The 23639-nt window shown below is 54.4% G+C and overlaps 1 protein-coding gene across 5 annotated transcripts in view; it reads right to left on the bottom strand.

Moving 5' to 3' along the window:
* The window catches only part of KLF15 (KLF transcription factor 15), a 68259-nt gene extending 45062 nt beyond the window's left edge, over positions 1-23197 (bottom strand). Inside the window, exons 1-3 of one of the 5 annotated variants that reach the window (XM_065539110.2) lie at positions 19799-23197; positions 17623-18729; positions 8407-9657 (exon numbers count right to left, since the gene is read on the bottom strand). In XM_065539110.2, the coding sequence (XP_065395182.1) occupies positions 9489-9657; positions 17623-18704 (1251 nt within the window). In that variant the 5' untranslated portion in view covers positions 18705-18729; positions 19799-23197 and the 3' untranslated portion in view covers positions 8407-9488. Of the gene's footprint in view, positions 1-8406; positions 9658-17622; positions 18730-19798 lie in introns of those variants that run through there. The other 4 variants (XM_045385557.3, XM_045385558.3, XM_045385559.3 and 1 more) reach the window with 4 other exon arrangements.
* Between the last annotated feature and the right edge of the window lie 442 nt (positions 23198-23639).

Here is a 23639-nt window from a genome sequence, read left to right as displayed (position 1 = left end):
AATTTGTAGAAGAGTTTTGTGCATTCCAGATATATTTGGGTTGATGACTCATATATTTCTATCCATGTCTTGTATTTATCTTCTAATTTCACTCACAGGGCGTCTGTTCTTAAGCAGGAGTTTAAACGGTAGTATCAAGCATGTCTATCTTTTCCATAATGGCACCTGCATCTTGTTATTTCTTGTACCTTTCTAATTGTGTGTTTGTGGTTGGCTCTTTTACCCACTTGGAGTGGATTCTCTGTGTATGGTGTGAGGAGAAGCTCCGTCTTTCCTCTCTTATCATATAAGTAACCTTGTATTGATAACATATTAAATTGCCATATGTACTTGAGTTCTTTTCTAGAATCTGTATGTTGCCTCATGTCTTCTTTGCCTTTGTCTATTATAACACCACATTAAAAAAGTGTTTAACCTCAGCTGGGTGTGGTGGTGTGTGCCTGTAGTCCCAGCTACTCAGGAAGCTGAGGTGTGGGGAATCATTTGAGCCTGGGAGTTTGAAGCTGCAGTGAGCTATGATCGCATCTCTGCACTGTAGCCTGGGCAACAGAGCAAGACCCTGTCTCAAATAGAATTAATAAAATAAATTAAATAGTAAAATAAAACCAAACAATTTAAATCTCTATAGGATTTTTCAGTAATTTGTCAGGCAATCTCCCCACCTCTACCACCATCGTCTTGTCATATTGGGTTGCATCTTATACATTGTCTCCTCCAGATAAATTTTAGAATCCAGTTCCATTTGTTAAAATCCTCTTTGGATTTGTACTGGAATTGCAATGAACTATAGATCAATATGACAGAAACTGGAATCTTTACAATACTGAGTCTCCCCATACAGAAAAAAAAAAAATGGTAAGCAACTCCAGTTGGTCTTCTTTATGTTTTCCATTAAAGTTTCAGCATATTATTACACTTTTTTTTTTTTTTTTACCAATTTCCTGCCATGTTGCTTGTGATTTTTCTTGCTGTCATAAAAGTCATGAACGCTACTTACTGTTGCATTTTTTAGTTGATTTTGATTGTATTAGTGCCCTCAGTGATGGCCCCTCATTCACCCATACCTTCTGCTGTATGTTCTTACTGGGCTTGGCCATGTGACTTGTTCTGCCCAGTGGGTCAGATCAGACAGGATGCAAGCCAAGGTCTGAAATGAGCTTGCAAGGTGGGCCTTGCTGTCTTGCAGCCATAGACTACACCCAAGCTGGCCTGCTGTCCCCAGGAGAAAGGTGAGCAACATGGAGCAGAGCCCCAGCCAGCACAGCCTGAGTCACACCAGAACCCCCTGTCACCCACAAACACAGGAGCAAGATTAACCGAGGTCAGCAGACTCCCAACCAACCCACAGGATCACAGCTCTAGTACTAAATCAGGACTGTTTCAGAGCACTGAGCTTTGAGATGGGCTGTCAATTATGCAGCAATTGCTGACTGATACATTGACATGCAATCAGTCCATCTATTTCCATAGGTTTATCTTGTGTCTGGCCATTGATTGAACAGTTTTATTAATTCTGGCAGATTTTCAATTAATCATTTTCTGCCCTTCCAGACAGATAATAACATCATATGCAGTAAAGGTCATCTTGTCCCTTCCTTTCCTATCCTTGTCGCTCTTTTTTTTTTCTTGTCATATTACATTGGCAAGGACTTTGCAAACAATAAATTGTATTTGTTTTTGTGTGTGTTCTGGGTGCGTGCTGCTATTTGTGAATATAAGTGTGTCCTATTCACCCTTTGCCTTAAGATACTTAACAAGACATTTCTTCTTGATGAATACAGTGCTCTTCCCTGTGTCTCATTACTTCTTGTACTTTTAGCATTGTGTGTTTATGGTTGCTTCTTTGACCTACCTGGAGCGAATTTTCTGTGCACAGTTGGAAGATGTTAGGAAAAGCTCTATCTTTTCTCTTCTGTGTTATGAATAACCAGTGTCTCCAGAAGCCTGAGAATGTCTGTGTCCCAGTGTCTCTGGAAGAATGAGAACATCTCTCTGGATATGACAAATTTGTCCAAAATCCCTCTCATAAGGACAGCAGAGGAGGGGGGTGCCTCATGGGTACCCAGGCAGCAGAAGCTGGAAGTGAACTGACATGAATGGGACTTGAGGATGCAATCTGCCCCTATCCTCAGGAGTCTGAGGGCAGCACAGAGGAAGGGTAGTGGGGAAGGAAAACATCAGACACATAAGATGCCCCTCACACTCAACTCCCTGGTCACAAACTGGAGAGTCACCAGCCCCCATCATGAGCCCCTCTTCTGGATGCAGGGCCTGCCCCTCTGTGGAGGTCTTAGGAGTGACAACATAAGAGGACAGAGACCTAGGTAGAAGTCCCAGGAGTCTGGTATTGAACAGAGCACTCCAGTGATTAGCTTCCTGTCTGGGAATACAAACCAAACCCAGGAAATGTGCACGGCCTTGTAAAACCACTACAATTTCAGATTGGGTTTATCTCGTTTATTGCTTGATATGCAATTAGAAGTGACTTGAACACATCAGCTTTCAGTTCTTCCCACTGTTGAGTATTTAATGATGTGTGAATGAACACTGAGAAGATGCGATTTCAACTGAGCCCTGCAACCCTTTTGTAACAGAATGTGTTCACCCTCCAAAAACCTATTTGCAAGTAAGATGTTTAGGCACAGATGCCAGAAAGCATTTGATTTAATAAAATGTCTAGTGGGAAGAGTGCTGTATTCATTGAGAAGAAATGTCTTATTAAGTTTCCTGGGGTGAAGGGTGGATATTAAGGGTATACTCAAGTAACAATGGATAATAATACAATGCCACTGACAACTGCAGCTGCTGCTCTCTGCCAGATGCTATTCTAAGTGTGTTGCATATTTTAACTCATTTAGTCCACACAATGACCCTATGAGGAAGGTACTATTATTATCATCCCTTATGGGGAGTCTGGCTCTAAATTCTTCTGTTTGTTTAAACAGATTCGAAGTTCCAGGAGGAGGATGGAGGTGCTTTCAAGGTGGGAGAAGGTGCAAAAAGCAAGTCCCTGGGTGCCTTGCAGAGAAGGCGGTGGTTGTATACAGTTAAAATTTTCAGCTATGTTGCATATAATATAGCTTTATTATTGAAATTGTAAGTAACAGTATATAATTTAGTTGTGTTATTTAAAGTAACTATATGTACTATAAAGTAACTATATGCATATAGGTATAATAACATATTATTTGGTTATTTATTATTTTATTATGTTAGTATATATGTTATTTTGTTATATGTATTATATGTATAATATACTACACTATACTATATTATATGTTATATATTATATACTAGTATATAACATATATATCAAATATTAACATACATGTTATATTACATTGTTTATATATTATAATTTAAAAATTTTTTTGATTTTAGGTTTAGAGGTTCATGTGAAGGTTTGTTACATGGGTAAATGTGTGTCACAGGGGTTGTACATATTATTACATCACCCAGGTATTAAGCTCAGTGCCCAATAGTTATCTTTTCTGCTCCTCTCCTTCCTCCCACCCTCCCTCTTTAAGTACAATATATTGTTTATATATTATAAATTATATAATTGCAACAGAACATAATATGTAATCATATTATTTCATGATTTCAAAGAATTCATATTCTTTAAACTGAAACATCAAATAGGGGCTTTCCAAGTGCAGCCACTGGGGCTGAGAAGCCCCACAACCCTCCAGGAAAGGCCGAAGAGACAGTGGCTGCCAGAGTGATGGGTTCTTTCACACCAGGGAAGGGGTTGAGTAGGATGCCCAGTGGAGTACACTCCGGCCGCTGCGGCTCCTCGTGACCATCTGGAAAGCATTTTGCCAGTGTGAGAGATTGGCAAAGAGACTCAGACATCAGGAAGACTGAGCCCACTGCACCTTGGCAGCTTTGTGCAGGGCATCCTCTGCCAGGATGTAGATGGAATCCCAGCTGTGCACCCAGATTTGTGGTAAGGCCACCAGCTTGGGAAGGCTGGGAGAGGGCAGGGAGGGGCCTTTGCCACCCAGCCCAAGGTGGGAACCAGGACTCCTGTGTGGCACCAGGGTGTCCTCTGATGGGCAGTGGTCCAGCTGTCCTCCCAGCAGTGCCACATCAGTGTGAGTGTTCACGCCTTGTCCAGGGATTCAGGGAGAGAAGAGCACTGCCACTTTGCTGTGGAAACAGACAGGTGTCCTTCATTTCTCTGTAAAGGTGACATTTGTGCATTTAAACAGAGCCCTCTGAGGGTAGCTGTTCAACAACTCACCAATTAACCCTACAGAAATGGCATCGATGTCGTTTCTTCATTTCATGCATAATGCAAAGACTTCTGTGAGAAGGAGGAGACCCTGAGAGCCACGCTTCAATCCTACACACAATTTCCCTGGCTGTTCATATCATGGGGGATTTACAGCCAGACTAGTAGTGTGTTATAACTTTCACATTGCAAATGTCTTCTCTTTCTCTATCAATATTTAACATTTGCATTTAGGTTTTAAACACATTTGGAATGATTTAGACCTATTTCTGCAGAAATGTATTTTCACTCTTCTCATCAGGCATTTCCAGCTCCCAGCACCTGCTGCCTGCTCCCTTCCCTGGCCCCGCTCAGCTGGGTCCGTGGTAGCCTTGCGCCTCACTTTAGCGCTGGAGCCGCCTGCTGCAGACACTGCTCTTGCTGTCTTTCAGTGTCAGCTCAGCTCAGGGTTGAGGTCAAATTCACAGAACCCAGAGGGTGGAAACAGCAGGGAACGTCCCGGCTGGGTTCTGAGAACAGCCTGGGGACCGGCTGCGATCTCTATCAGTGCTAGGTGCGGATATGTCCGTGCGCCAGGACGGCTTGGAGAGCAGAGTGGGGCAGCAGGGCCGGGGGAGGCTGACAGTGGGGGACTGGTCACTCATCTCCGGGTCCAGACCTCCAGGAGGGGCTCCTTTGCGGTCCCTGACGGGTCCGGCTGTTTGGGGCACAGAGCAGGACCTCACAGAACCGGAGCCGAGCCAGCGCCTGAGCTGTCATCATTTGTCTTCTGCAGCAGTGCGGGGAGTTCCCTGTCCTCATGCCCACTCCTGACGTTCTCCCATGTGGATTTTAACTCCACCCTGCATCTTTTGTTTTCTTGCAATCCGCCCCCCACCCCATCCCTTCCAGCTCTCTTTTTACCTGGTCCTGGTGCCCTTGCACTACAGCCTGGGCTCTCGATTTCTTCCTTATTGAAAACAGCAGGGCGTTTCTAGTGCCCTCCCGGCCCCGCAGGGCACAAGGAGATGTGCACTTTCCTTGAGTGTTTGAATGCCGCTCTCTTTGCCTCATTCTGCATCTTTTGAACCAGTCCCATTTTCGTCTCTGCTCATCACCAAATGAAGTGGGACCTGCTCAGACATGGCCCCCACTCTCAGCCCTCTCCTCACGTCTCCACTGTGCAGGTTCAGATCCCCTCCTCATGTCTCCACTGTGCAGGTTGATATGTTCATTCCTCGCAGGTTCGCCTTGGATAGCCTGAACCAATACAGCACAAGGAAAATGACAATTTTCCTGGAAGCCCTGGTCCTGAGGCTTTCTGCCTATGCCCCCTCTCCACCTGCCAAGCTCCCATGGCCCCACATAAACTCTAGACCCTATTCAGGAACAGACAGTGATGGCATTGCAAGAGTTTGCTGTCCACAGGAGTCAAGATTGTGTCATTTGCAGCCTTGGTTTCCCAACCAAGGCATCTTGACTCCTGCGCAGGGCCTCTTGGCTCCTCTGTTCCCACAGAGTTTCCCTTCTTAATAATCTGCTGCCCCGGAAGTCTGACTGCTGATCCCACACTTATCAGTGATGCCCTTTCTGAGAATGTGGACGAGGCCATGGAGAGCTGAACTCACCTGGCACCACCAGATGTAGCCATGCTGCCAGCTTATGGGAAAGAGGACCCACTGTGGGCACAGCTGGGGCAAAACAATGAGCTTGCCATGGAAACTCCTGGCTGCTCTCTGCTCCTACCTCCTTGCCTTCTCCTGCAACATGTGCCCCACATTTCAGCTGTGCTCATGCTGCCCAGATGACAACTGCATTTTCCAGCCTCCCTGGCAGCAGATGAGGCCAAGTTACTGAGTTCTGGCCAATAGGATGGGAGTGGAAGTGAGTGTGCAAATCCCAGGAGGGCAGGGCAGAAACACGTCCCCTTGCCTGCTTCTCCCAGCTGACCCAGTCCTGTGGAGCCAAGGTGGGCATTGGAGGAGCAACAAGAGCAAAAGAGGCTGAGTGCCCTGCACTCAGTCCACTGTGCCAGCCCAGGCTGCTCCCTCCGAGACCATCTAAGCAGAGGAAAATAAACTGCTATCTTGTTTAAGCCACAAAGTTTGGGGATTTCTTTGTTATAGTAGTCTAACTCATACTCTACCTAGTACAGTGATCAGTAAATGGTACTTCCTTCCCCTCTGCGTGCCTTAGGGGCAGGTGGGTGGGTGGCGCCATAACTGCTGGAGTTTCTGCTCTGTAGTCTTCCAGCTTCCACCTCTATTCCTAACCATGCTGAGCCCAGGGCCCATCTCCACCTGCTTTTTCAGCTTGCAGGCCAACACAGCACTCCCCTTCCAGCCACAGAAATCACAGGGGGTCAGAAAGGTGGTGGCATGGGGATCTCTGAGGCAGGAGCCAGGCCAGGCGCCTGCAACAGACTCTCAACCCCCGCCAGGGCCAAGGTGACGCTGACATTGGGGCTGCAGCAGGAACCCTGGGGGTGCCACACAGCTGGGCTCTGCATCCTGGGCTCTGTATCCAGAGTCACTTACCATGTGCCACCACGCTGCTGCCCGGGGCCTTTCACACCACTCTGCAGGGTGAAGGAGCTGACATCTAGAGAGGTCTAGGACACACATAAAGAGCTGGAGCCCAGGATCAACAGGCAGTGTGGCCCCAGCAGCCCTGCTTCCTGCATTGTGCTGTGCTCCCCACAACTTAGCCAAGACCCCCAGGAGGCACACTCACCACGGGGAGGTGCGCCATAAGTGTGCACACACACACAATTCAGGTGCAAGCCTGGAAGCCCAGATTGAGAGGACCACTAAGACCACCCCCTACACACACTCCCTGCTGCAAGACAACAGCAGGCTGTTGGAACACACACCCAGGGCAGGTGAGCAGTGTGTCCGGCTGGTCCTTGGCACAGAAGGTGCATATGCTCCTGGGGTTATTCCACCTCCCATGTCATCATCCTGACCAGACAACAATCCTCCCTGTCCCTCTGACGTCCCTCTTATCTAGGGCTGCACTGCTTGTTTACGGATGAAGAAAGCCCACGTTAACAGGCTGGAAATCAATGCCTTGCTTCCCTACAGTGTGTTTGCCCACAGAGGGTACATCCGGTCAGGGGCAAAGGACAGAGGTCACCAGGCCCAGCCTCCTCCTCAGGACCATGGCCAGTCAGGATAGGATGTCCATCCTCCTATCAGCTGTGCTGTGTGCTAGGCTGCTGGTGAGAACGACGGCCTCTGCCCTCTGAGCTGCACGACTTTACACACACCCCTACATTCAGATATCTCTCTGCTGGGAGCCCAAGGGTGCCCTACCCCCAGCCTCCAGATCTCCAAGGGTTTCACCGAGAAACACTTGACCCGACTTGCATCCAGCTCTTATAAAGCAAGGGATCCTTCTAGAAGGTTCTTGCTTCCCACTGCATGTGGGTGGGTGAACCAGGGCAGCCCTCTCACTGTGTGCTTCACACCAGCTGAGCCACTGAAGCAGGCCCTGGTCAGCCTCCATTTTCTTGCCTTTCCCTGTGGGGCTCATAGCCCCTCCTTGTGCTTGGGTCCCCACTTCCCCCAGGCTCTGGCCATCACAGGACATGTGGAAGCGTCCAACCTCAACTGTGGAGCCACACAGCCAAGACCCTAGGCACGTCGGGGAGTTAGGGAGGATGGAGGACTGCTAGCCTCTCCGAGTCTCACCTCTGCCTGCCGAGGATTCCTAACACTTTCACAGTTACCCATGCCAGGAGGAAATGGCACAGCCACGTTCCTAAGGGGGTAAATACTCTGCCAGGGCACAGCAGGCATATAGGGGGTACATAATAGGTTTGGTGGACTGGATGGGGGTAGGAAGTGCAAGAAAGAGTCTCCAATAGCAGAGTAGGTGAGCCTCGCAGGACTGGCCAGGCCTGAGGCAGCTTCCCACAGGTGCTGCCGGAATGTGGGCTGGATTTGGGTTTACGGAGCTCTAGGTTAGGGAGCTGAGATGAGCAGAATCTCGGCAACTGGCCTGGAGCTGAGCTGTGTGGGAACCCTACACCGCTGGACCGGGGCTGGACCCCAAGGAGCATTTCTATCCCTCCAAATACAAAACAGGGTCCCCTGAACTCTGCGAAGGTGGAGACATAGGTGATTCTCAGCCCCAGAATCACCTCCACATCCCGGCAAAACAGGAAAACAGCACATGAATGCCAAAAGTTGTGAGTTCTTTTTCTTTTTATTGGCAAAGTAAATATATTTTTATGAAGGACCAAAGAAAATATACATAATTGTAACATATGTACACCAGCTTCATAGATTTTTTTAAATTTCAAATTTACACAAATGTTGATATGTTATTAAAAGATATTTTATGTGGATGGACCTATGTACAGTTTATTTACATACATTCATAGGATGTGAAATAAACCTGTCAAAACAAGCTAGTCCATTTATTAATTTCTAGACAAAATAAGGAATGCATTTCTAAATCAGGGTTGGGAGGCTCTATCTAGTTCTCTCACACCCAGGACAGCCTGGCCCTCTCCTCTCAAGGCCACCCTAGAGGCTGGTGTCTGGATTTGTCTGGGAAACCGGAGGAGGGGATGAGCCCCTGGGTACAGGCGCTTCTGGCTCTTTCTGCCCTGCACATTTAACTCAAGCACATGCACTGCCAGCCCCTCAGTGGGGGACACTTTTCACCTCTCTCCCACATGAGGCCCCAGCAGCCCGGTCCTGACACCCACCCCACCCCCAGAGCCCTGCCCACACCCTCTGGTGATCATGCTGAGCAGGCATCTTAGACAAAGCCAAGCCACCCTCACACCACAGTGCAGTCCTGGACTTCTGGCCTACTTCCTTCTCCCCCAGCATGACTCTCTCTGGGAACCCAACATTTCAAAACTGCACATTTCATCTTCACTGAGCACTAAAGTTCTGGCCTTGGCCGAGGTCGGGGGAGCCCAGTGGGAGAAGGGCCAGGTCCCCAAAACTCTGCCTGCAACCAGCGGCTGCAGCAGAGGCCTGGCCACCGCGGGAAGGCACGAAGGCACGAAGGCACGAAGGCCTGCCTCCAGCCCCGGGCGCCGGGGGCCCAGCCCCCAGGGGCGCGGGTTCGAGGCTCTAAGTACTCCCGAGAAAGGCAGCGGTTGGCGGGCCCTGGGTTCACACTTCCCAGGCTTTAGAAGGTGGGCTGGTAACATTGTCATGTCCCTCTGGAGGAGGCAAATAAATTATTGCTTAAAAAAATGGGGCTGGGGTGGGGATCTGGGGTGAAGGACAGGCGAGGGTTCGGGGCGCTTTCAGTTCACAGAGCGCACGGAGCGGCTGCTCCGCGGGAAGCGGTGCACCTTGATGTGCTTGGAGAGGTGGTCGCTCCGCGCGAACTTCTTCTCGCACACAGGACACTGGTACGGCTTCACGCCCGAGTGTGAGCGCCTGTGCCGCGACAGCTCGTCAGAGCGCGAGAACCTGCGGGACATGGCGCGGTGAGCGAGGCCTGGCCCTGCCTGCCCCGACCCCACGAAGATGCGGGGATGCGAGGCGCGCACCTGGCACTCACCCAAAGGGTGGCTGCACAGACCTGCAGCCTCTACAGAATTAGAAGAGGGTCCCCCATCTGCGTCGGTAAGGCTATACCAGTTCTCAAAATATCAATTATTTTTTTTCTTTTTTTGAGATAGGGTCTCGCTCAGTCACCCAGGCTGGAGTGCAGTGGCGCGATCATGGCTCACTGCAGCCTCCCGGGTTCAATCAATCCTCTTCAGCCTCCAGAGTAGCTAGGATTATGGGTGTGCCCACCACACCCAGATAATTTTTGTATTTTTTTTTAGACACCAGGCCTCCCTATATTGCCCAGGCTGGTCTCAAACGCCTGGGCTCATGCGATAAGGCTACTTCAACTTCCCAAAGTGCTGGGATTAAAGGCATGAGCCACTGTCCCAAGCCGCCCCTGCTACCCCTCCAAGATAGAAAGAACTACAGTAAAGGCTCATGCTGGCACAGTGGGCATTCTCTGTTGGGAACTGCCAGAGCAGCTGGTAAAAGCTCCCAACAGGAAAGGACCCCAATGCTCCCAGGGCCCAGGGCTTTCCTCCCACAGCCAACCCAGTGTGCAGGAGTCTCTGAGACCACAGGTGCACTCAAGTCGCTCAGGCCCTGATGCTGGCTGCCTCTCACCACCCTGGCCTCATCTACCCCGCTGGACCAGAACTCCACAGGGGCATCTGTGAAGGTCTGTACAGGACAGCCCATCTGGAGGGGATACTGAGGCCTGGGAGGAGGAAGCAGACTTCCTGTGCAGCACAGGGAGAGGGGTCCTCAGACTTGAGCCCACCCACTCCTGGAACCAGCTGTGCTGGAAGCTGGGCCCTCTAAGGCAGGTCCAAATAAAGATTGGCCCTGCAAAGTGCATCTGGGAGTTCAGGTGGCTCCCGACATTTCCCTTTCTTAGCCCGGTGGCCTGGGAGCAGGCATTCATGTGACAGTCAAGAGCCCAGGCTGCATCGAGGGCCTGGACTGCTTGCCACCGATCTCAGGGATTTGAGGTTCTCTCCACCCCTGGCTTGGCAGCAGGACCCTCCCACCCCACCTACCCCTCCCACGACACACTATCCCCCTCTGTGCTCCACCTGCATTGACCTTTCCTTGGTTCTTCTTGCCACAGGCCATTTGCACATACTATTCCCTCTTTCTAGAATGTTCTTTCCTCCCCCTCTGTGCTCTCTCCTACCCATTCCTTAGAGCTCAGTTCGAATGTCACTTCCTCAGGAAATCCCTCCAGGACTACATCCAATTCTAAGCTCCCGTGGCATTACACACCTCTCTCTCCTCACTCTTGCTGTTGTTTTGATTTTAAATTATCTTTAACTTTTTGATGATTGTCAGTCTGTCCCACTAGACCGTCAGCTCCATGACAAAGGATATGTCTGTCTGGTTCCCTGTGGTCTTCCCATGACCAGCTCAATGCCTGGTATATGGTAGGTGCTAAGGAGGTGCATTTCAATGCAAGAGTGGGCACAGCAAGCAGCCCCAGGGGGGCAGACACTGTCAAGGAGCAGTCCCAAAGCATGCGCACGCGTGCACACACATACGGACAAATACAGGCACACAAACATACACGAATGAGTATGTGCCCACACACACGCACACACACGCAGAGGCACAAATTCATGCCCCCATGTACTCACGCACACACACACACACAGGGACACCAGGCCCAACACCCCTTTGTGGACCAGGGCCACCCAGCGAAAGGCGATGCCCCAAACAGCAGTTCCCAACCAGTGATTGGTAAGGGCTGGTGATACCCTGGTGCCCTGACCCTGTGGGTGGAGGAGTAGAAGGACCCAGCAGAACATGCTCTGGACAAGGCACAGGGGGTGGCAGGAGGGCCTGCAGGAGGAGACAGGCACTCCAACCCACATCACAGAGTGGTGGTGGCACCAGGCACAGGGCAGCACTCTCAGCACATCTCCAGACTAGGTGAAGCCCAACTGCCCTGCCTGTCAGAGGAGGAAACTGAAGCTCGGGGTGCTGAGGGCCTGATCCAGGGTCACTGACAAGACAGAGCCCTTGAGGTTGGAGCAAAGGTCTTGACACAGCCCCCTGCCCTAGCGATGGCAGATGACCTGAACTCCCAGTCAGCAGAGTCCCCCAGCCTCCTCCACAGGCCTGGCTGGGTGGTATGTGTCACAAGGCCCTGTGCCAGTGACGAAATGGGATAAATGTGCCCCGGCAGTCAAAGTTGACACCTGTGCTCCTGGGCAGAACACTTGCCCCAGCTGCAGCTGGGCACACAGCTTCTGAGCAGAGGAGCTGGCCCCGGGCAGGGGCAGGCAGAAAGCTGGCTGCAGACACAGAGTGCCACACCTCCCAGACTGCAGCCCTGGGGTCACCCAGCATCTCACTGGCCAGGGAGCCAGGATGAGCCAGCCCCATTGGACTGGCAAGACCATGGCAAGGGTTTAAAGAGGCCAAGTCACACAGTCTAGGGGACAGAGTCTCAGGTTCCTGCCTTGACAGTTCCCACCCCACTGGGTGCCCTGAATGGTCCTTTCTGGGCCTCAATTTCTTCACTCATCCAGTGAAGACTTTGGCATTCCTGCCCACCTTCCAAGACTCATCTCAGAGACCACAGGTGGTGACGTGGGGCAACGCAGCTCTCTGGTCATGGTGACACCCTGGGAAGGACAGGCAGATGAGAGAACCAAGCTGGACAACATGCTGTCCTCACCTGAACTCCCTCCCTGCTGCCACAGGGTCCTTGCACCTGAGAGGACTTTCCCTGGGAACCAAGCCCTCAGAAGACCCCTGCCTCACCCCTGCATGCCACATTCTCCCAAACAGCAGCCAACAGAGAGCCCTGGGGACTACAGTGGGGGACACGGGAACCCAATGGGTAAGATGCAGCCCTTGTAGGCAGTAAGCTCTGCCACTTACCAACCAGGCAACCTAGGAAAGTCACCAAGCTCCCTGAGCCTCAGTTTCTCTACCCGGACACAGAGAGAACAAAATACCTATTCCTGAGGACTGTGAGGTTTGTACAAGGCTACCAGTAACAGTTTAGAGCCCTGCTTAGCACGTGGCAATTATTCAAGAATCATGAGCTCTTATCACCTGCATGGAGTTGAGTGTTGGGCCTGGCTTCTGGTGAGGTCCTGTTGCAGAGAGGGCAGCACCATGATTTGCACTGAGCTGTAGGGCAGAGGGTAAACAGGGGTCCAGTGTCTCTCTAGAGCAGCTATAATGTCAGGGCTGGTGCATACAGCACTTCTATGTGAAGGCTTCCCTTCCTTGAGACACTAACCCTCATCTGCCAGAAAGACACCACCACAAATGGTCCAGTCTCAGAAACTGCAATGGGAATGGTGCTCCCTAGAGTTGTGCAGTTCACAACCTGCCCAACCATACCGGGGGCCTCTGCCTACAGAGGGAAGGAGGTCAGAAAAAGCCTCATCACACAGCTGTCATGAGAGCAGGCTGGGAGCCAGACCCCTAGGTTTGAATCCTGTGCCTACCACCTCTTGGCTCTGACGCTCAAGAGGAGCCTGCAACTCCCCTTCTCTGTCCCCCCACCCCACATCCACTGTGGATGACAAAGGTACCCACCCTGCAGGATGATGACAGTTATTCATATTCATATTCACTGCAGCAGAAGGGATTCTTTCTGGATGGAATGGCTTGGCCATTCTGGAACAGGACGTTCTGCTGCAAGGAACAAAGGATGCCTATGTCTGAGAGTGAGGCAAGGAAACTTCTAGGAAGGCAGGCAAGCAGTACTTCCCAGACGGCTGGATCAGAACAGGGAAAGCCTGCTCTCAGCCCTGTTGAGGGTGCCAAAATCATGTCACCAGAGAAGGGACAGGGAATACTTTCAGGACCAAAAGCAGAAGGAAGTGGGCTGAGTACCTGGGCAGGTGCCGACCTCAGCAGTGGAGGGAGGGCACCGTCCATTACACAGAGGGACAAGGGGGCTGAGGGGCCCTCGCTTGTTCTCCGCGCACAGGACACGGTACGAGGCCAGAGCCAGCCTGGGGCAGGAAGAGCATCCCATTCATCAGGGCCACCAGGAAGAAGAGACGAGTCCTGGGAGTGGAGAGCTCCCACACAGGGAGTAGGTGAAAGTGCAGAGCTGCCACCCCAAAGACCAGGCTAAGCTGCAGATGGAGGTGGAGGTCCCCAACACCAGAGTTAGCACCCAACACAGGGGTGCAGAGGGAGGTCTCTGAGTCTGGGCAGACAGCCTCAGTTGAACTCCTGGCTCTGTGGCTTACTGGCTGTCTGACTGGAGAATTTACCTAACTCTTCTGTGCTTTAATTATCTCCTCTGTGAAACAGGGACAACATGCTGATGCCTACTAATTTCGAGAATTACATAAATTAATATATGTGAATTTTGCTCAGAGCAGTGCCAGGTATGCATTAGAGGCCCTGGTTATTATCTCGATTGTGGTTGTTAGCTCTTTTCCCATAGCCCAGAAGCATAATGCCTTTTGGGCCGACCTCTTGGTAGGAGAGTGGAGGCACACACGGCAACTCTGATACCAGCTGGGACTGCTGGGCGGCCAGAGCAGGGCTCTGCTCGGGCTTAGGCATGCAACCCAGATTCACACTCACTAGCTATGTCCCTGCGGGCATGTGATGTGAGCAGTCTGTGCCTCAGTTTCCCTCTTTGTGAAATGAAGATTGGGGCCTACACTTTACCAGACAGTTACAAGGACCTGATGAGCTAATGCGAAAACCTTAAGCTGTCACTACAGCCTCAAGGGCAGGGGTCATTCGAGAGGGCACAGAGAGGGCTGATGCCCACGTGAGAGCAGGAGCCTGAGCAACAGCGGGGAGGCCAGCGTGGCTGGATCCTACTCAGTAAGGGGAAGAGACAGGCAAGCACATTGTGTGGGTCTATGGGCCAGAATGAGAAGCTTGAATAGAAACTGAAGCATAGCAAAGTACACTTAAAGGCCTCAGAAGGTAATGAGCTCCCCATGGCAGGAAGTATGCAAGTTACAATAGTGGACAGAAGGGATTCCAGCTCTGAGAAGCTTAAGACTAGTGCCCAGCATACAGTGAGTGGTCAGTAAATATGCCATCTCACCATCATCATCGTTACTCCTCCAGTCCTGTCCAGACCCAGCTATCCCAAAGCAGGGTCCATCCTCCCTCCTGACTGCTGCAAGGAGCTGTAGGGGCTCCCTCTCAGTTGAAGACTATCACCATATTAAGAGACACAAGCAGACAGGGCAGATCCCAAGCTTCATGGAGCTCCAGGAAACTAAGGCAAGATCCCTGAAAGCCAACTGAGGACTCCCTGCATCCTCAGAAAAGCAGCCGTCCCTAGAGGCTGGTGCCCTCAGCTCCCAGCTGAACAGCGCCTCTGCCATGAGTTACCCCCTGAGGGCCAGACCCACTCCAGGGGACCCTGGGGGAAGCTGGAGGAGCCCTCAGGAAGCCCAGGGCATGGCTGGCAGCAGGGACAGCTCCTGGGGGCAGTGCCACTGTGATCTCACTGGGCCAGGCAACCATCACGCCTTCTCCTGCCAAGTGGGTCCTGGGCAGCACAACCAGTGCCAGGGCTCAGATGTGTCAGAGCTGAATCCCCTCCACAAGTCCCCACTCTCTCATGTACCTCATTACCTCCTGAGGCCACTGTATAGAGAACTAAGATCTGCCTCACTGAGACACACTCTGGGCTGAGGGGCCTATCAGCTCTCTGGCTCTAAGATATCCAGGAAGAAGGATGGTCTTGGATGAGGACCACACCTGCCCTCCCCACCACCCTACCCAGCCTCACCACGACTAGAGGAGCCACTTGCCAATGGTCGACTATGGCCAGGAGACAGCGCTGAAAGCTGAGCCCGACTAGGGAGTCCAGACTGGTGCTTGGTGGGAGGCTTCCCTTCCTCTCTGCAGCCCCTGCCTGCCCCCACCAAGAGGAGAGTGCATGCAGGGCCCCTGGGAGTAGGGGGCACCTCCACAATAGGCACCGCCCTCTTGGGGGCTGGAGAGAATACCTTCAGGGTTCCTCCTCAGAAACTGCCTTGTATGAGTTTGTATCCTTGTGATGTACCAACAAGAAGAAGGCCGCTGCGGAGCCCTGCATGCCTGCCATGGGCTGCAAAGGGCTAGCCCTCTACTCTGCAGACAGGAAACTGAGGTTCGGAGGAGGACCACCCCAAAGGCACATGGCAAGTTGGTGGCTGACCCAGGTGTAGGCTCAAGACCACTGCCCCCACACTCCCGTGCCCTCGCCTTCCCTGCACAAGTTTCCTGCTTCAATCAAGAGCGCTCCTGGCCCTTCTCTCGGCTCCTCTGACCTCCCACACAGTGTAACTGCTACTGTGTCCTCTCACAAGTAGCCTGTCAGCCCTGCACCCACTTGGCAGGCCTAGGTACAAAGCTCAGAGAGGTGGGGACTCCAGGATGGAGACCTTGTGAGGCCCCAGGGTGGGTTCTCACAGTAGCCTCTCTGGTCTGTCTGAATGGGGTGGGAGACAGGACAGAGTGAGGTCCTCACTCAGGAGGGGCCTCCATAAACCTAGACACTGTTCAGGAAAAGTCCCTTCTCTGGCCAGATTGGCACTCAATGGAAAGGCGGCACCAGTGCCACAACATACATTCCACTCACAGCTCCCCGGCCACGGCTCAGCCTCACCGGCCAGGACCTCTGCCCCAGACAACTCTCAAAAGCTCTCAGAACCAGAGTATGGTCAAGAAAACAAAAGCTGCAAACTGCTCCCTGGGCGCTGCACCCACACATAACACACACACACAGGCAGGCACACATGGTGCACAAACACCTAAGACGTGTATGTGTGCAAACACATATGGTCACATGGCACAGACACAAAGAAAGCAAGATGCATACACATGTGGACATGCATACACACAGCCACACACCCGCTGACGAGGCCCAGGCCTGTATACATCCCCAGGTACACAGATGAGCATGCCCCATCTCACACACACAGCAGCAGCCACAGCAGCAAAGATGGGGAATGTGCCAACAGCATACAGCGCCCCCAAGGCAGGACAGAGATTCCTTTGGGATGGGCATCTGGAAATGCAGAGGGCTGGCTCTGGCACCTCGGAGCACATAAGCTCTTGGCAAGCAGCCTACATTTCAGGAAAAGGTGGACACCCCTCCCAAGGAGGTTGAGCAGCACCCGGTGCTCAGGGAAGGGTGCTGGGTAACCATGGTTGGGACACTGCCAGTTATCATTTGAGGCCTGATTTCCCCACTGCCATGCAGATCAGACAGCCTAGGTTCTGCCACCTGTGACAGCACTGCCAGCTGGCCTAGCCTCCCTCTCGGTTGGCCTTTGCAGCCTCCCAAACACGCTTCCATGTCCCCAGAGAGGAAGCATGGGCTAGGCCTAGCCCACATGTCTAGAGACATCGGTGAATGAAGCTAGTCCCACTGGTTGAGGAAGCAGCATTTTCAGGATGTGACCTCTCAAATCCGACCCCAGGGTTCAAATCCCATTCACAAAGCAGAGTGACCTTGGGCAAGTACCTGGCCAGTCGGAGCCCTGGTGTCCTATGATGTAAGTTGGGATGGTGGTACTTACCCTGTGGGGCTGTGGGCCCAAAGGGAGCCGCTGCCTGGCCCCTAGACCGCACTCATCCTTCCTCGCCAGCCCCTCAATCCCCACCCTTGTCAGACTGGATGGGGAGACCCAGCAGGCAGCACAGGCCAGCAAAGCCTTACCTGGCCATCAGGAAACTGGAGCCCAGTTGGCTTCTGGCTTCAGGAACCAGAAGGACCAAGGAAGCCTCCAGGCAACTGTGCCAGCTCTGGGCCTGCACTCGCCTGCCCCTCCCTCCCCTTCCTCATCCGCCTTCTGTTAATGGTGGAAAATTGCCCTGCTGCACACCCAAGTAAGCAGACATGAGTGGCTGTGCTCACCGCCCAGACCTGTCACCCACTATACTGACCTCCAGCCGCAGCCTGGCCAGGTGCAGGCGAAGGGCTTCTCACCCGTGTGCCGGCGCAGGTGGGCCTTGAGGTGGCTGCTTTTGGTGTACATCTTGCTGCAGCCGGGGAAAGTACATTTGTGCATTTTGATGAGTTCTGCGGCTGGGTTCTTGGGGAACTTCTGGCCCATGAGGAGACCGGCAGGGCCAGGCCCCAGGGGTCCTGATCCAACAGGCTTGGCAGCGATGGGCACAGGGGCAATGCGCACAAACTTGGAGGGCAGGTTCAAGTTGGAGGAGGGCACCACCTGGGGCACGAGTGCGAAGGTCTGCCCCTGGATGTTGACCAGGAGTTGGGCAACCTTGACATTCTCCGGGGCTTGCCCAGGGGAGGCAGGCCCCGTGCCTGATTCCTGCTTCACAGGCACGGGCTGGATCTGCAGCAGCACTGGGATGGGGCCATCAGGCGTGGGGCCCCCACCTGGGCCCTGGACACCTCCTGCACTGGCACCACCTGGTGGAGGAGAACAGCGCTCTCTCCCGCTGGACCCAGGATGGAGGTGGCTCCTGTGTGGCCCAGCTGAGAGCTGGCTGCAGGCATCCAAGTCCTTGCTGTTGCCCTCGGGGGCCTCCTTGACTCCCGGCTCCATGTTCTCCTCCAGAAACTCTTCAATCTCCTCCAGGGTAGGCTGGAAGGGCCGTGGGACGTCATCAGGGTCACCCAAAGGAAACTCGGGGAAGCAGAAATGCTCCCCCTTCACAGGGGTCGCTCCCCTTCGCCAGGGCCCCCAGGCCATGGGGCCACTGCTGGCCCCAATGCTACTGCCGCTGCCCCCGCCACTGCCCAGCGTGGCCTGGGACAGTAGAAAGTCCAAGATGCTGTCCTGGCTCTCGGTGCCCGGGCCTCCACCATAGCAGGAGCAGAGGGCTTGAGAGTCGGGACTGGAACAGGAGCAGGGGCTGGAGGCATCGCTGTCATCTTCAGAGACGGGTGAGGGCAGCATGTGATATGCCCGCCGGCCAACCAGCCTATCACCCAGATACCCAACTGGGCATTTTGGCGACGAGAAGTTCTCGTCCACTGGAAGTAAGTGGTCCACCATGCTGGCCTGGCCGTGCCGGTGGCAGCTGCAGGGAAGGAACACAGGAGGCCTGGTCAGAAGGACAGTGCTCACCTGCCACCTCTCGGGCCTCTGACCCCACCCTCAGCTGCCTGCCCACAGCCTCCCATTGCCAAATGCCTGGATCCTGCTTCCATCCCCCAGGAGAGCTGTGCCTGCAAGAGTGTTTTCTGAAATTGCACCACCTGTTTGCAAAAGAGACCTCTCCAAGCCCATTGCACAACCAGGGGCACTTCTGGTTTCAAACAGATTTTCCAGAATTATCCTGGAAAACAGCACATGTGTCTGTGAACAACTGAGTATGGGTGAGTATGAGAGAAGGGCATGTGCGAGGAGGCTCTCTGGACCCCAGGAGGGCCAAAACCCCGAATCAGCCTACCGTCAACATCATAGGAGTCACTGGACATCTGAGGACTCCTGACCTCAGCATCACGCCAGTTGAGTCACAGAATGGGGGTAGAACAGCCATTTGCCCTCTGACCCTCATGTTGCTGAGGCTTCCAGAGGGTTGCCAGATTACGCAAATAAAAATACAAGCCGACAGTTAAATTCGAATTTCAGATTTAAAAAATAAACTACTTTTAAGTATGTTCCCAATATTGGATAGGACACACTTATATTTAAAAATTATTTCACCTGAGATTCAAATTTAACTAGGCCGCCTGCATTTTACCTGGGCAAGTGTAGCACGCAGGCAAAACAGTCAAAGACCAAGAAGTGCCTGCCCGCACGGCTGTTTCCCCATCTAAAGGGGAAAACCTCCTCCACTCTCCAGTCCTCAAACCCCGCTGAGCCTTGACTGCCCTGTGAGTGGCACAGGCTTGAACACAACCCTCTCACCTGCACCCTGACGCTTTAGCATCCTGGTGGCCAAGGCCCTGCCCCTCTGGTGGTAATCCATGGCGTGGAAGCCAACCACTGGGGTCCCAGAGCACCTGCATGTGCATAACTGCCTTGGACTTCACACCCATCTAGTGGGAAAGGAGATAACCACCGCCCCCCAGCCCATCCTGGCCAATAAGGAAGTGGAGTCCCCTGCACTGTCTGCCACTGCTCTCTCCATCTGGGACACTCACCACCTTGGGAAGCTCAGCTAATGCCTGTCTCCCCCTGAGACAGTGCACTCCATGTCTCTGCTGCGTCCCCAATGCCTGGACTGGCCCCTGGTGCCCAGGAGGGGCTCAGAGAACCTTGAGAGAGAGAAGGGAAAGCTGCATCCTCTGAAGCCAAAGAACATGCTAGGTCTGGTGTCCAAGGAGAGTCAACAGTGTCCAGCTGTGACAGGGCCACCTCTGTGAACCTTTGTCCCTGCTCAGTGACCAGGGCGGGCTGGGTGTTTATCAAGCTTGGGGAAGGGGAACGCTCTGCACCAAAGTCAGAGGTTCTCTGCTGCCCAGCATCACCTCTACACCCAGCCCCTCTGTCTCCAGGACCCCTTCAGGACCTGGCACTCCACACTGCCCAATGGTTAATACCATCATCAGCTATGACCTTGAGCAAGTCCTTGCTTCCCCTCCCAAACCTCAGTTTCCTCATCTGTTCCATGCTTCAAAGATCTCTAAGTCTCTTCCTGCTCAGGGACCCCAGGACCTTTGACCTCAGTTCCCAACTTATCCAGGAAGCTTCATGGAACTCCAGGAAACTAAGGCAAGGTCTGTATCCCAGGCCAGTTTTACTAGGAAGACATTTGGCTTTTTGGTTTAAACACTCAGCTAAGGATTTAAACCTGGAGTGTGTTTTAAAATGCACCTATTCACCAAATCAGGTGCTGGGAAGGAATGAAAGTGCCAGACACTGTGAAGGGCACAAGGCTGAGCAGAGCCCACACTCCACCCTGGGCCTCCGCCAACCCTTTCCCACCCTCCAAGCATGGGCTCCATTCCTGAGTCTGCAACTTGTCTGCCAGGTGACCTCGGGCAGGTGCACAGGCTTTCTGTGTCTGTCTCAGTCTGTGAGATGGAGGTGCTTCCAACAGTGCCTGGTTCCTCAGGTGTTGTGAGAACTCCCCTCACGATCTGGCACACCGGCAGCACTCAGCCAGTGCCAGCCATTGGTGTCAGCCTGCAGGCACAGCAAACGTGCGGCCTCTGCCCTTCTACTGCAATGTTAAGGAATCAGGGGCCTCCAGCCCTCCTGGGACCCAGAGCAGGCCTTAGAGCCCTCCCCTGAAACATGATCACTACCTGGCCATCCCATGATATTAAGTAATTACTGTTAATATTTTTAACTGTGATGATCGTATTGTGGTTAAAGGAGGCCTTACCTTTTAAAGATATAAACAGATATTGACAGATAAAGTGATCTAAAAAGTACAGTACGGGGGCTGGAAGGAAACATCCTCCAATGGCTTCCCAAGGACAGGTGGCCCTATCTCCTCGCAGCAGCCCAGCACCTGGGCCCTCGGGACTCTCTGCAGACCTCACCACCAACTGCCTCTCTCCTAGTCCAGGTATGCTCGCCTCACTTCAGCCTCAGCCGGGGGCCACTGCCCTGGCTCTTCCCCCAGCACTGCAGGTGGGAGCTGCTTAGTTAGATCTCGGCTCAGAAGTCACCCCTGTGGGGGCCTCCAGGCCCACCCTGTTACATCACCCTATATTATGCTCTTCACTGCAGGTTCCACTGTGGGAAACTATCTTGGTAATGTGTTTGTGAACTTTGCTGTCTACCTTCCCATCAGAATATCAGCTGTCCTGACTGTTCACTCCAATGCTGTATCCCAGAGTCTAAAACAGGACCCAGCAAAATTTGCTGAATGAGTGAATGGAAGGTGCGGGGGAAGAGGGGGCGGAGACTAGGAGTGGGTGGCCCAGGTCAGGCAACAGAGTCTTAACGCTGGGCTGAACGTCTCAAGGGGGAGGCACCCAGGCACGGAGAACCCAGAAAGGGCTCTGGGATGGCCCAGGGCACCAGCATTAAAGAGAGGACACTGTAGGGCTGGAGCTGGCTCGGCCCCTAAAACACAGCAGCACGTGGGGCGGCCAGAGGCGCAGGCTGCGTGCAGGGGGAGGGGACACGCTGTTCCGGGCACAGTCCCCGGCTGGCCGCCGGACTCCGCCCCCTCCCCTGGCCCGGCCAGGCCTGCTGTTTATCCTCCCGGGGACACAGCGGCTGCAGGAACAACATGTAATTGATAACAAGCCCAGAGCCGGCCAAGGGCTTGCCATTGGGTCAGCGTGCAAATCACGGGGGTGGCGAAGGGGGCCGTCCTTCAAAATAAGAGTCCCGGTCCCTGAGCTGCCCGCAGGCCCCAAAGTCGCAGAGTCCGGGCGTCCTCACACCTGTAGGGCGGCAGGGTCTCCCCAGGGGCCACCTAGTCCTGGGGGGGAGGGGGAAGGAGATTTGAGGCGCTCAGATATTTGGTGATTTTGTCACCTCCGAGGGCCGTGGGAGAAAACAGCCCCTCTGTGCCCTCCGTGAGAGGGGGTTCCATGAGTAACACCAAGGCGGGGAGGGAAGAGTGAACCGGACCACCATATGGGACGGGGACTGCCTCTCCGCCCCGCCGCCGCCATCCCTCAGCCAGGCCATGGCTTTGGCAATGTTCGGTCTGAGGGGACCCGCACTCAGCGTGGAGTGAGACGCGTGAACGGTGCGGGTGTGCGCGAAGGGGTGTGAGTTCCTGTCGTGTGACTGCGTGTGCGGGGCGTGGTGCGCGGTAGCCGCTGTGGCTGTACGGGAGGCTGTCCGCGAAGTGCTCGCGCGTGGAGCCGCCGTGGGTGCCGGCGGGTGCGGGAAAACGTGCGTGGGAAATGAAGAGAGCCGGCTCAGACCCCTTCTAGAATCCTGGACCGCTGCCCGCTGGGCACCATGCCTTCGTCCCGCGCCCCTCCTTGCCCCCGACACTGCTGCGGTGACCTACAGTAACCCCTCGGTCTCCAGCCCCTCCGCCCCCAACCGTGGGCTGGCCAGCGCGTCCGCTCGTCCCCTCCTCTCACCAGGCCGCGCCGGTGCCCACCATATGGGAGGGCCGGCCCGCAAGGCGCGCCATGGAATCGCCCGGCCAGGCACCGAGGCGGGGGCGCGGGCCTCAGCAAAGTGCTGGTGGGCGACCGGGGCTGTGGGGGGGGTCACCTCCCTCAGGCTAGTCCGACCCCTGCCCACCTCCGCGGGGGCCCACCCGCTCCTCCGACATTCCTCCGGCACTCGCGCCGTGCCTCCGAGAGCTGCGCGGGCGCACGGCCACGCGCCCCGAGGCCGGCCAGCCCTCAGACCACCCGGGGCCGCGTCCACGCGGCCGGCCGGCCCCGCCGCGCCTCTCCCACCTGAACTTGGCGCACGCCCGACCGGCGGCCAGGCCCCGGCGGTCCTGCGGCCGGGCGGGCTGGGCTGGGGGCGGCGGCTCGGCTCTCCGTCCGACCGCGGCCGGGGGCCGAGCCGCGGGTCCTGCGGTGGCTCGCTCGCCCGCCGGCCCGCGGGTCGCTGCGGCGGAGCACTAGCCCGCCCGCAGCTCACTGGGCGCTCACTCCCAGCCGCTCACGTGACGCAGCGGGCGCCGCGAAGGCTCGCAGGAGGCTCGGCCCCGGGCGCGCGCCCCATTGGCCCGCGCCGTGCGTCACATGCCCCGCCCCGCCATGGCCCCGCCCCGCCCTCGCGGCGCCCGGACTTGCGCGGCGGACGCTCCAGGATCCCGGCGCTGCCAGACGCGCACGCCCCCAAACGCGCTGCCTGGTCCCCGGCCCGCAGCCACCTCCTTGCTTCCCATCCCTCGCCGCTGTCACGCGGCGTCCACTAGGGTCGGTTTCTAAAGCTCAGTCCCCGGGTGAGAACGTGAGACGCGCCCCACGATTTAAGAAAAGCTCTGAGATCGCCCCAAGTGCAGTCTGCGTGATTGAGGGGGAAGCACTGGGGAGCCTGTCTGACCTGGTCTGCCCCACGCCCCCACCTTCATCCACAGCGCGGTACAAGCAGCTCTGTCCC

The sequence above is a fragment of the Macaca fascicularis genome, chromosome 2 (genome assembly GCF_037993035.2).
Source record: "Macaca fascicularis isolate 582-1 chromosome 2, T2T-MFA8v1.1".
NCBI lineage: Eukaryota > Metazoa > Chordata > Mammalia > Primates > Cercopithecidae > Macaca > Macaca fascicularis.
The sequence above is the reverse complement of the archived record's forward strand: the minus strand, read 5'-3'. Positions and strand labels throughout refer to the sequence as shown.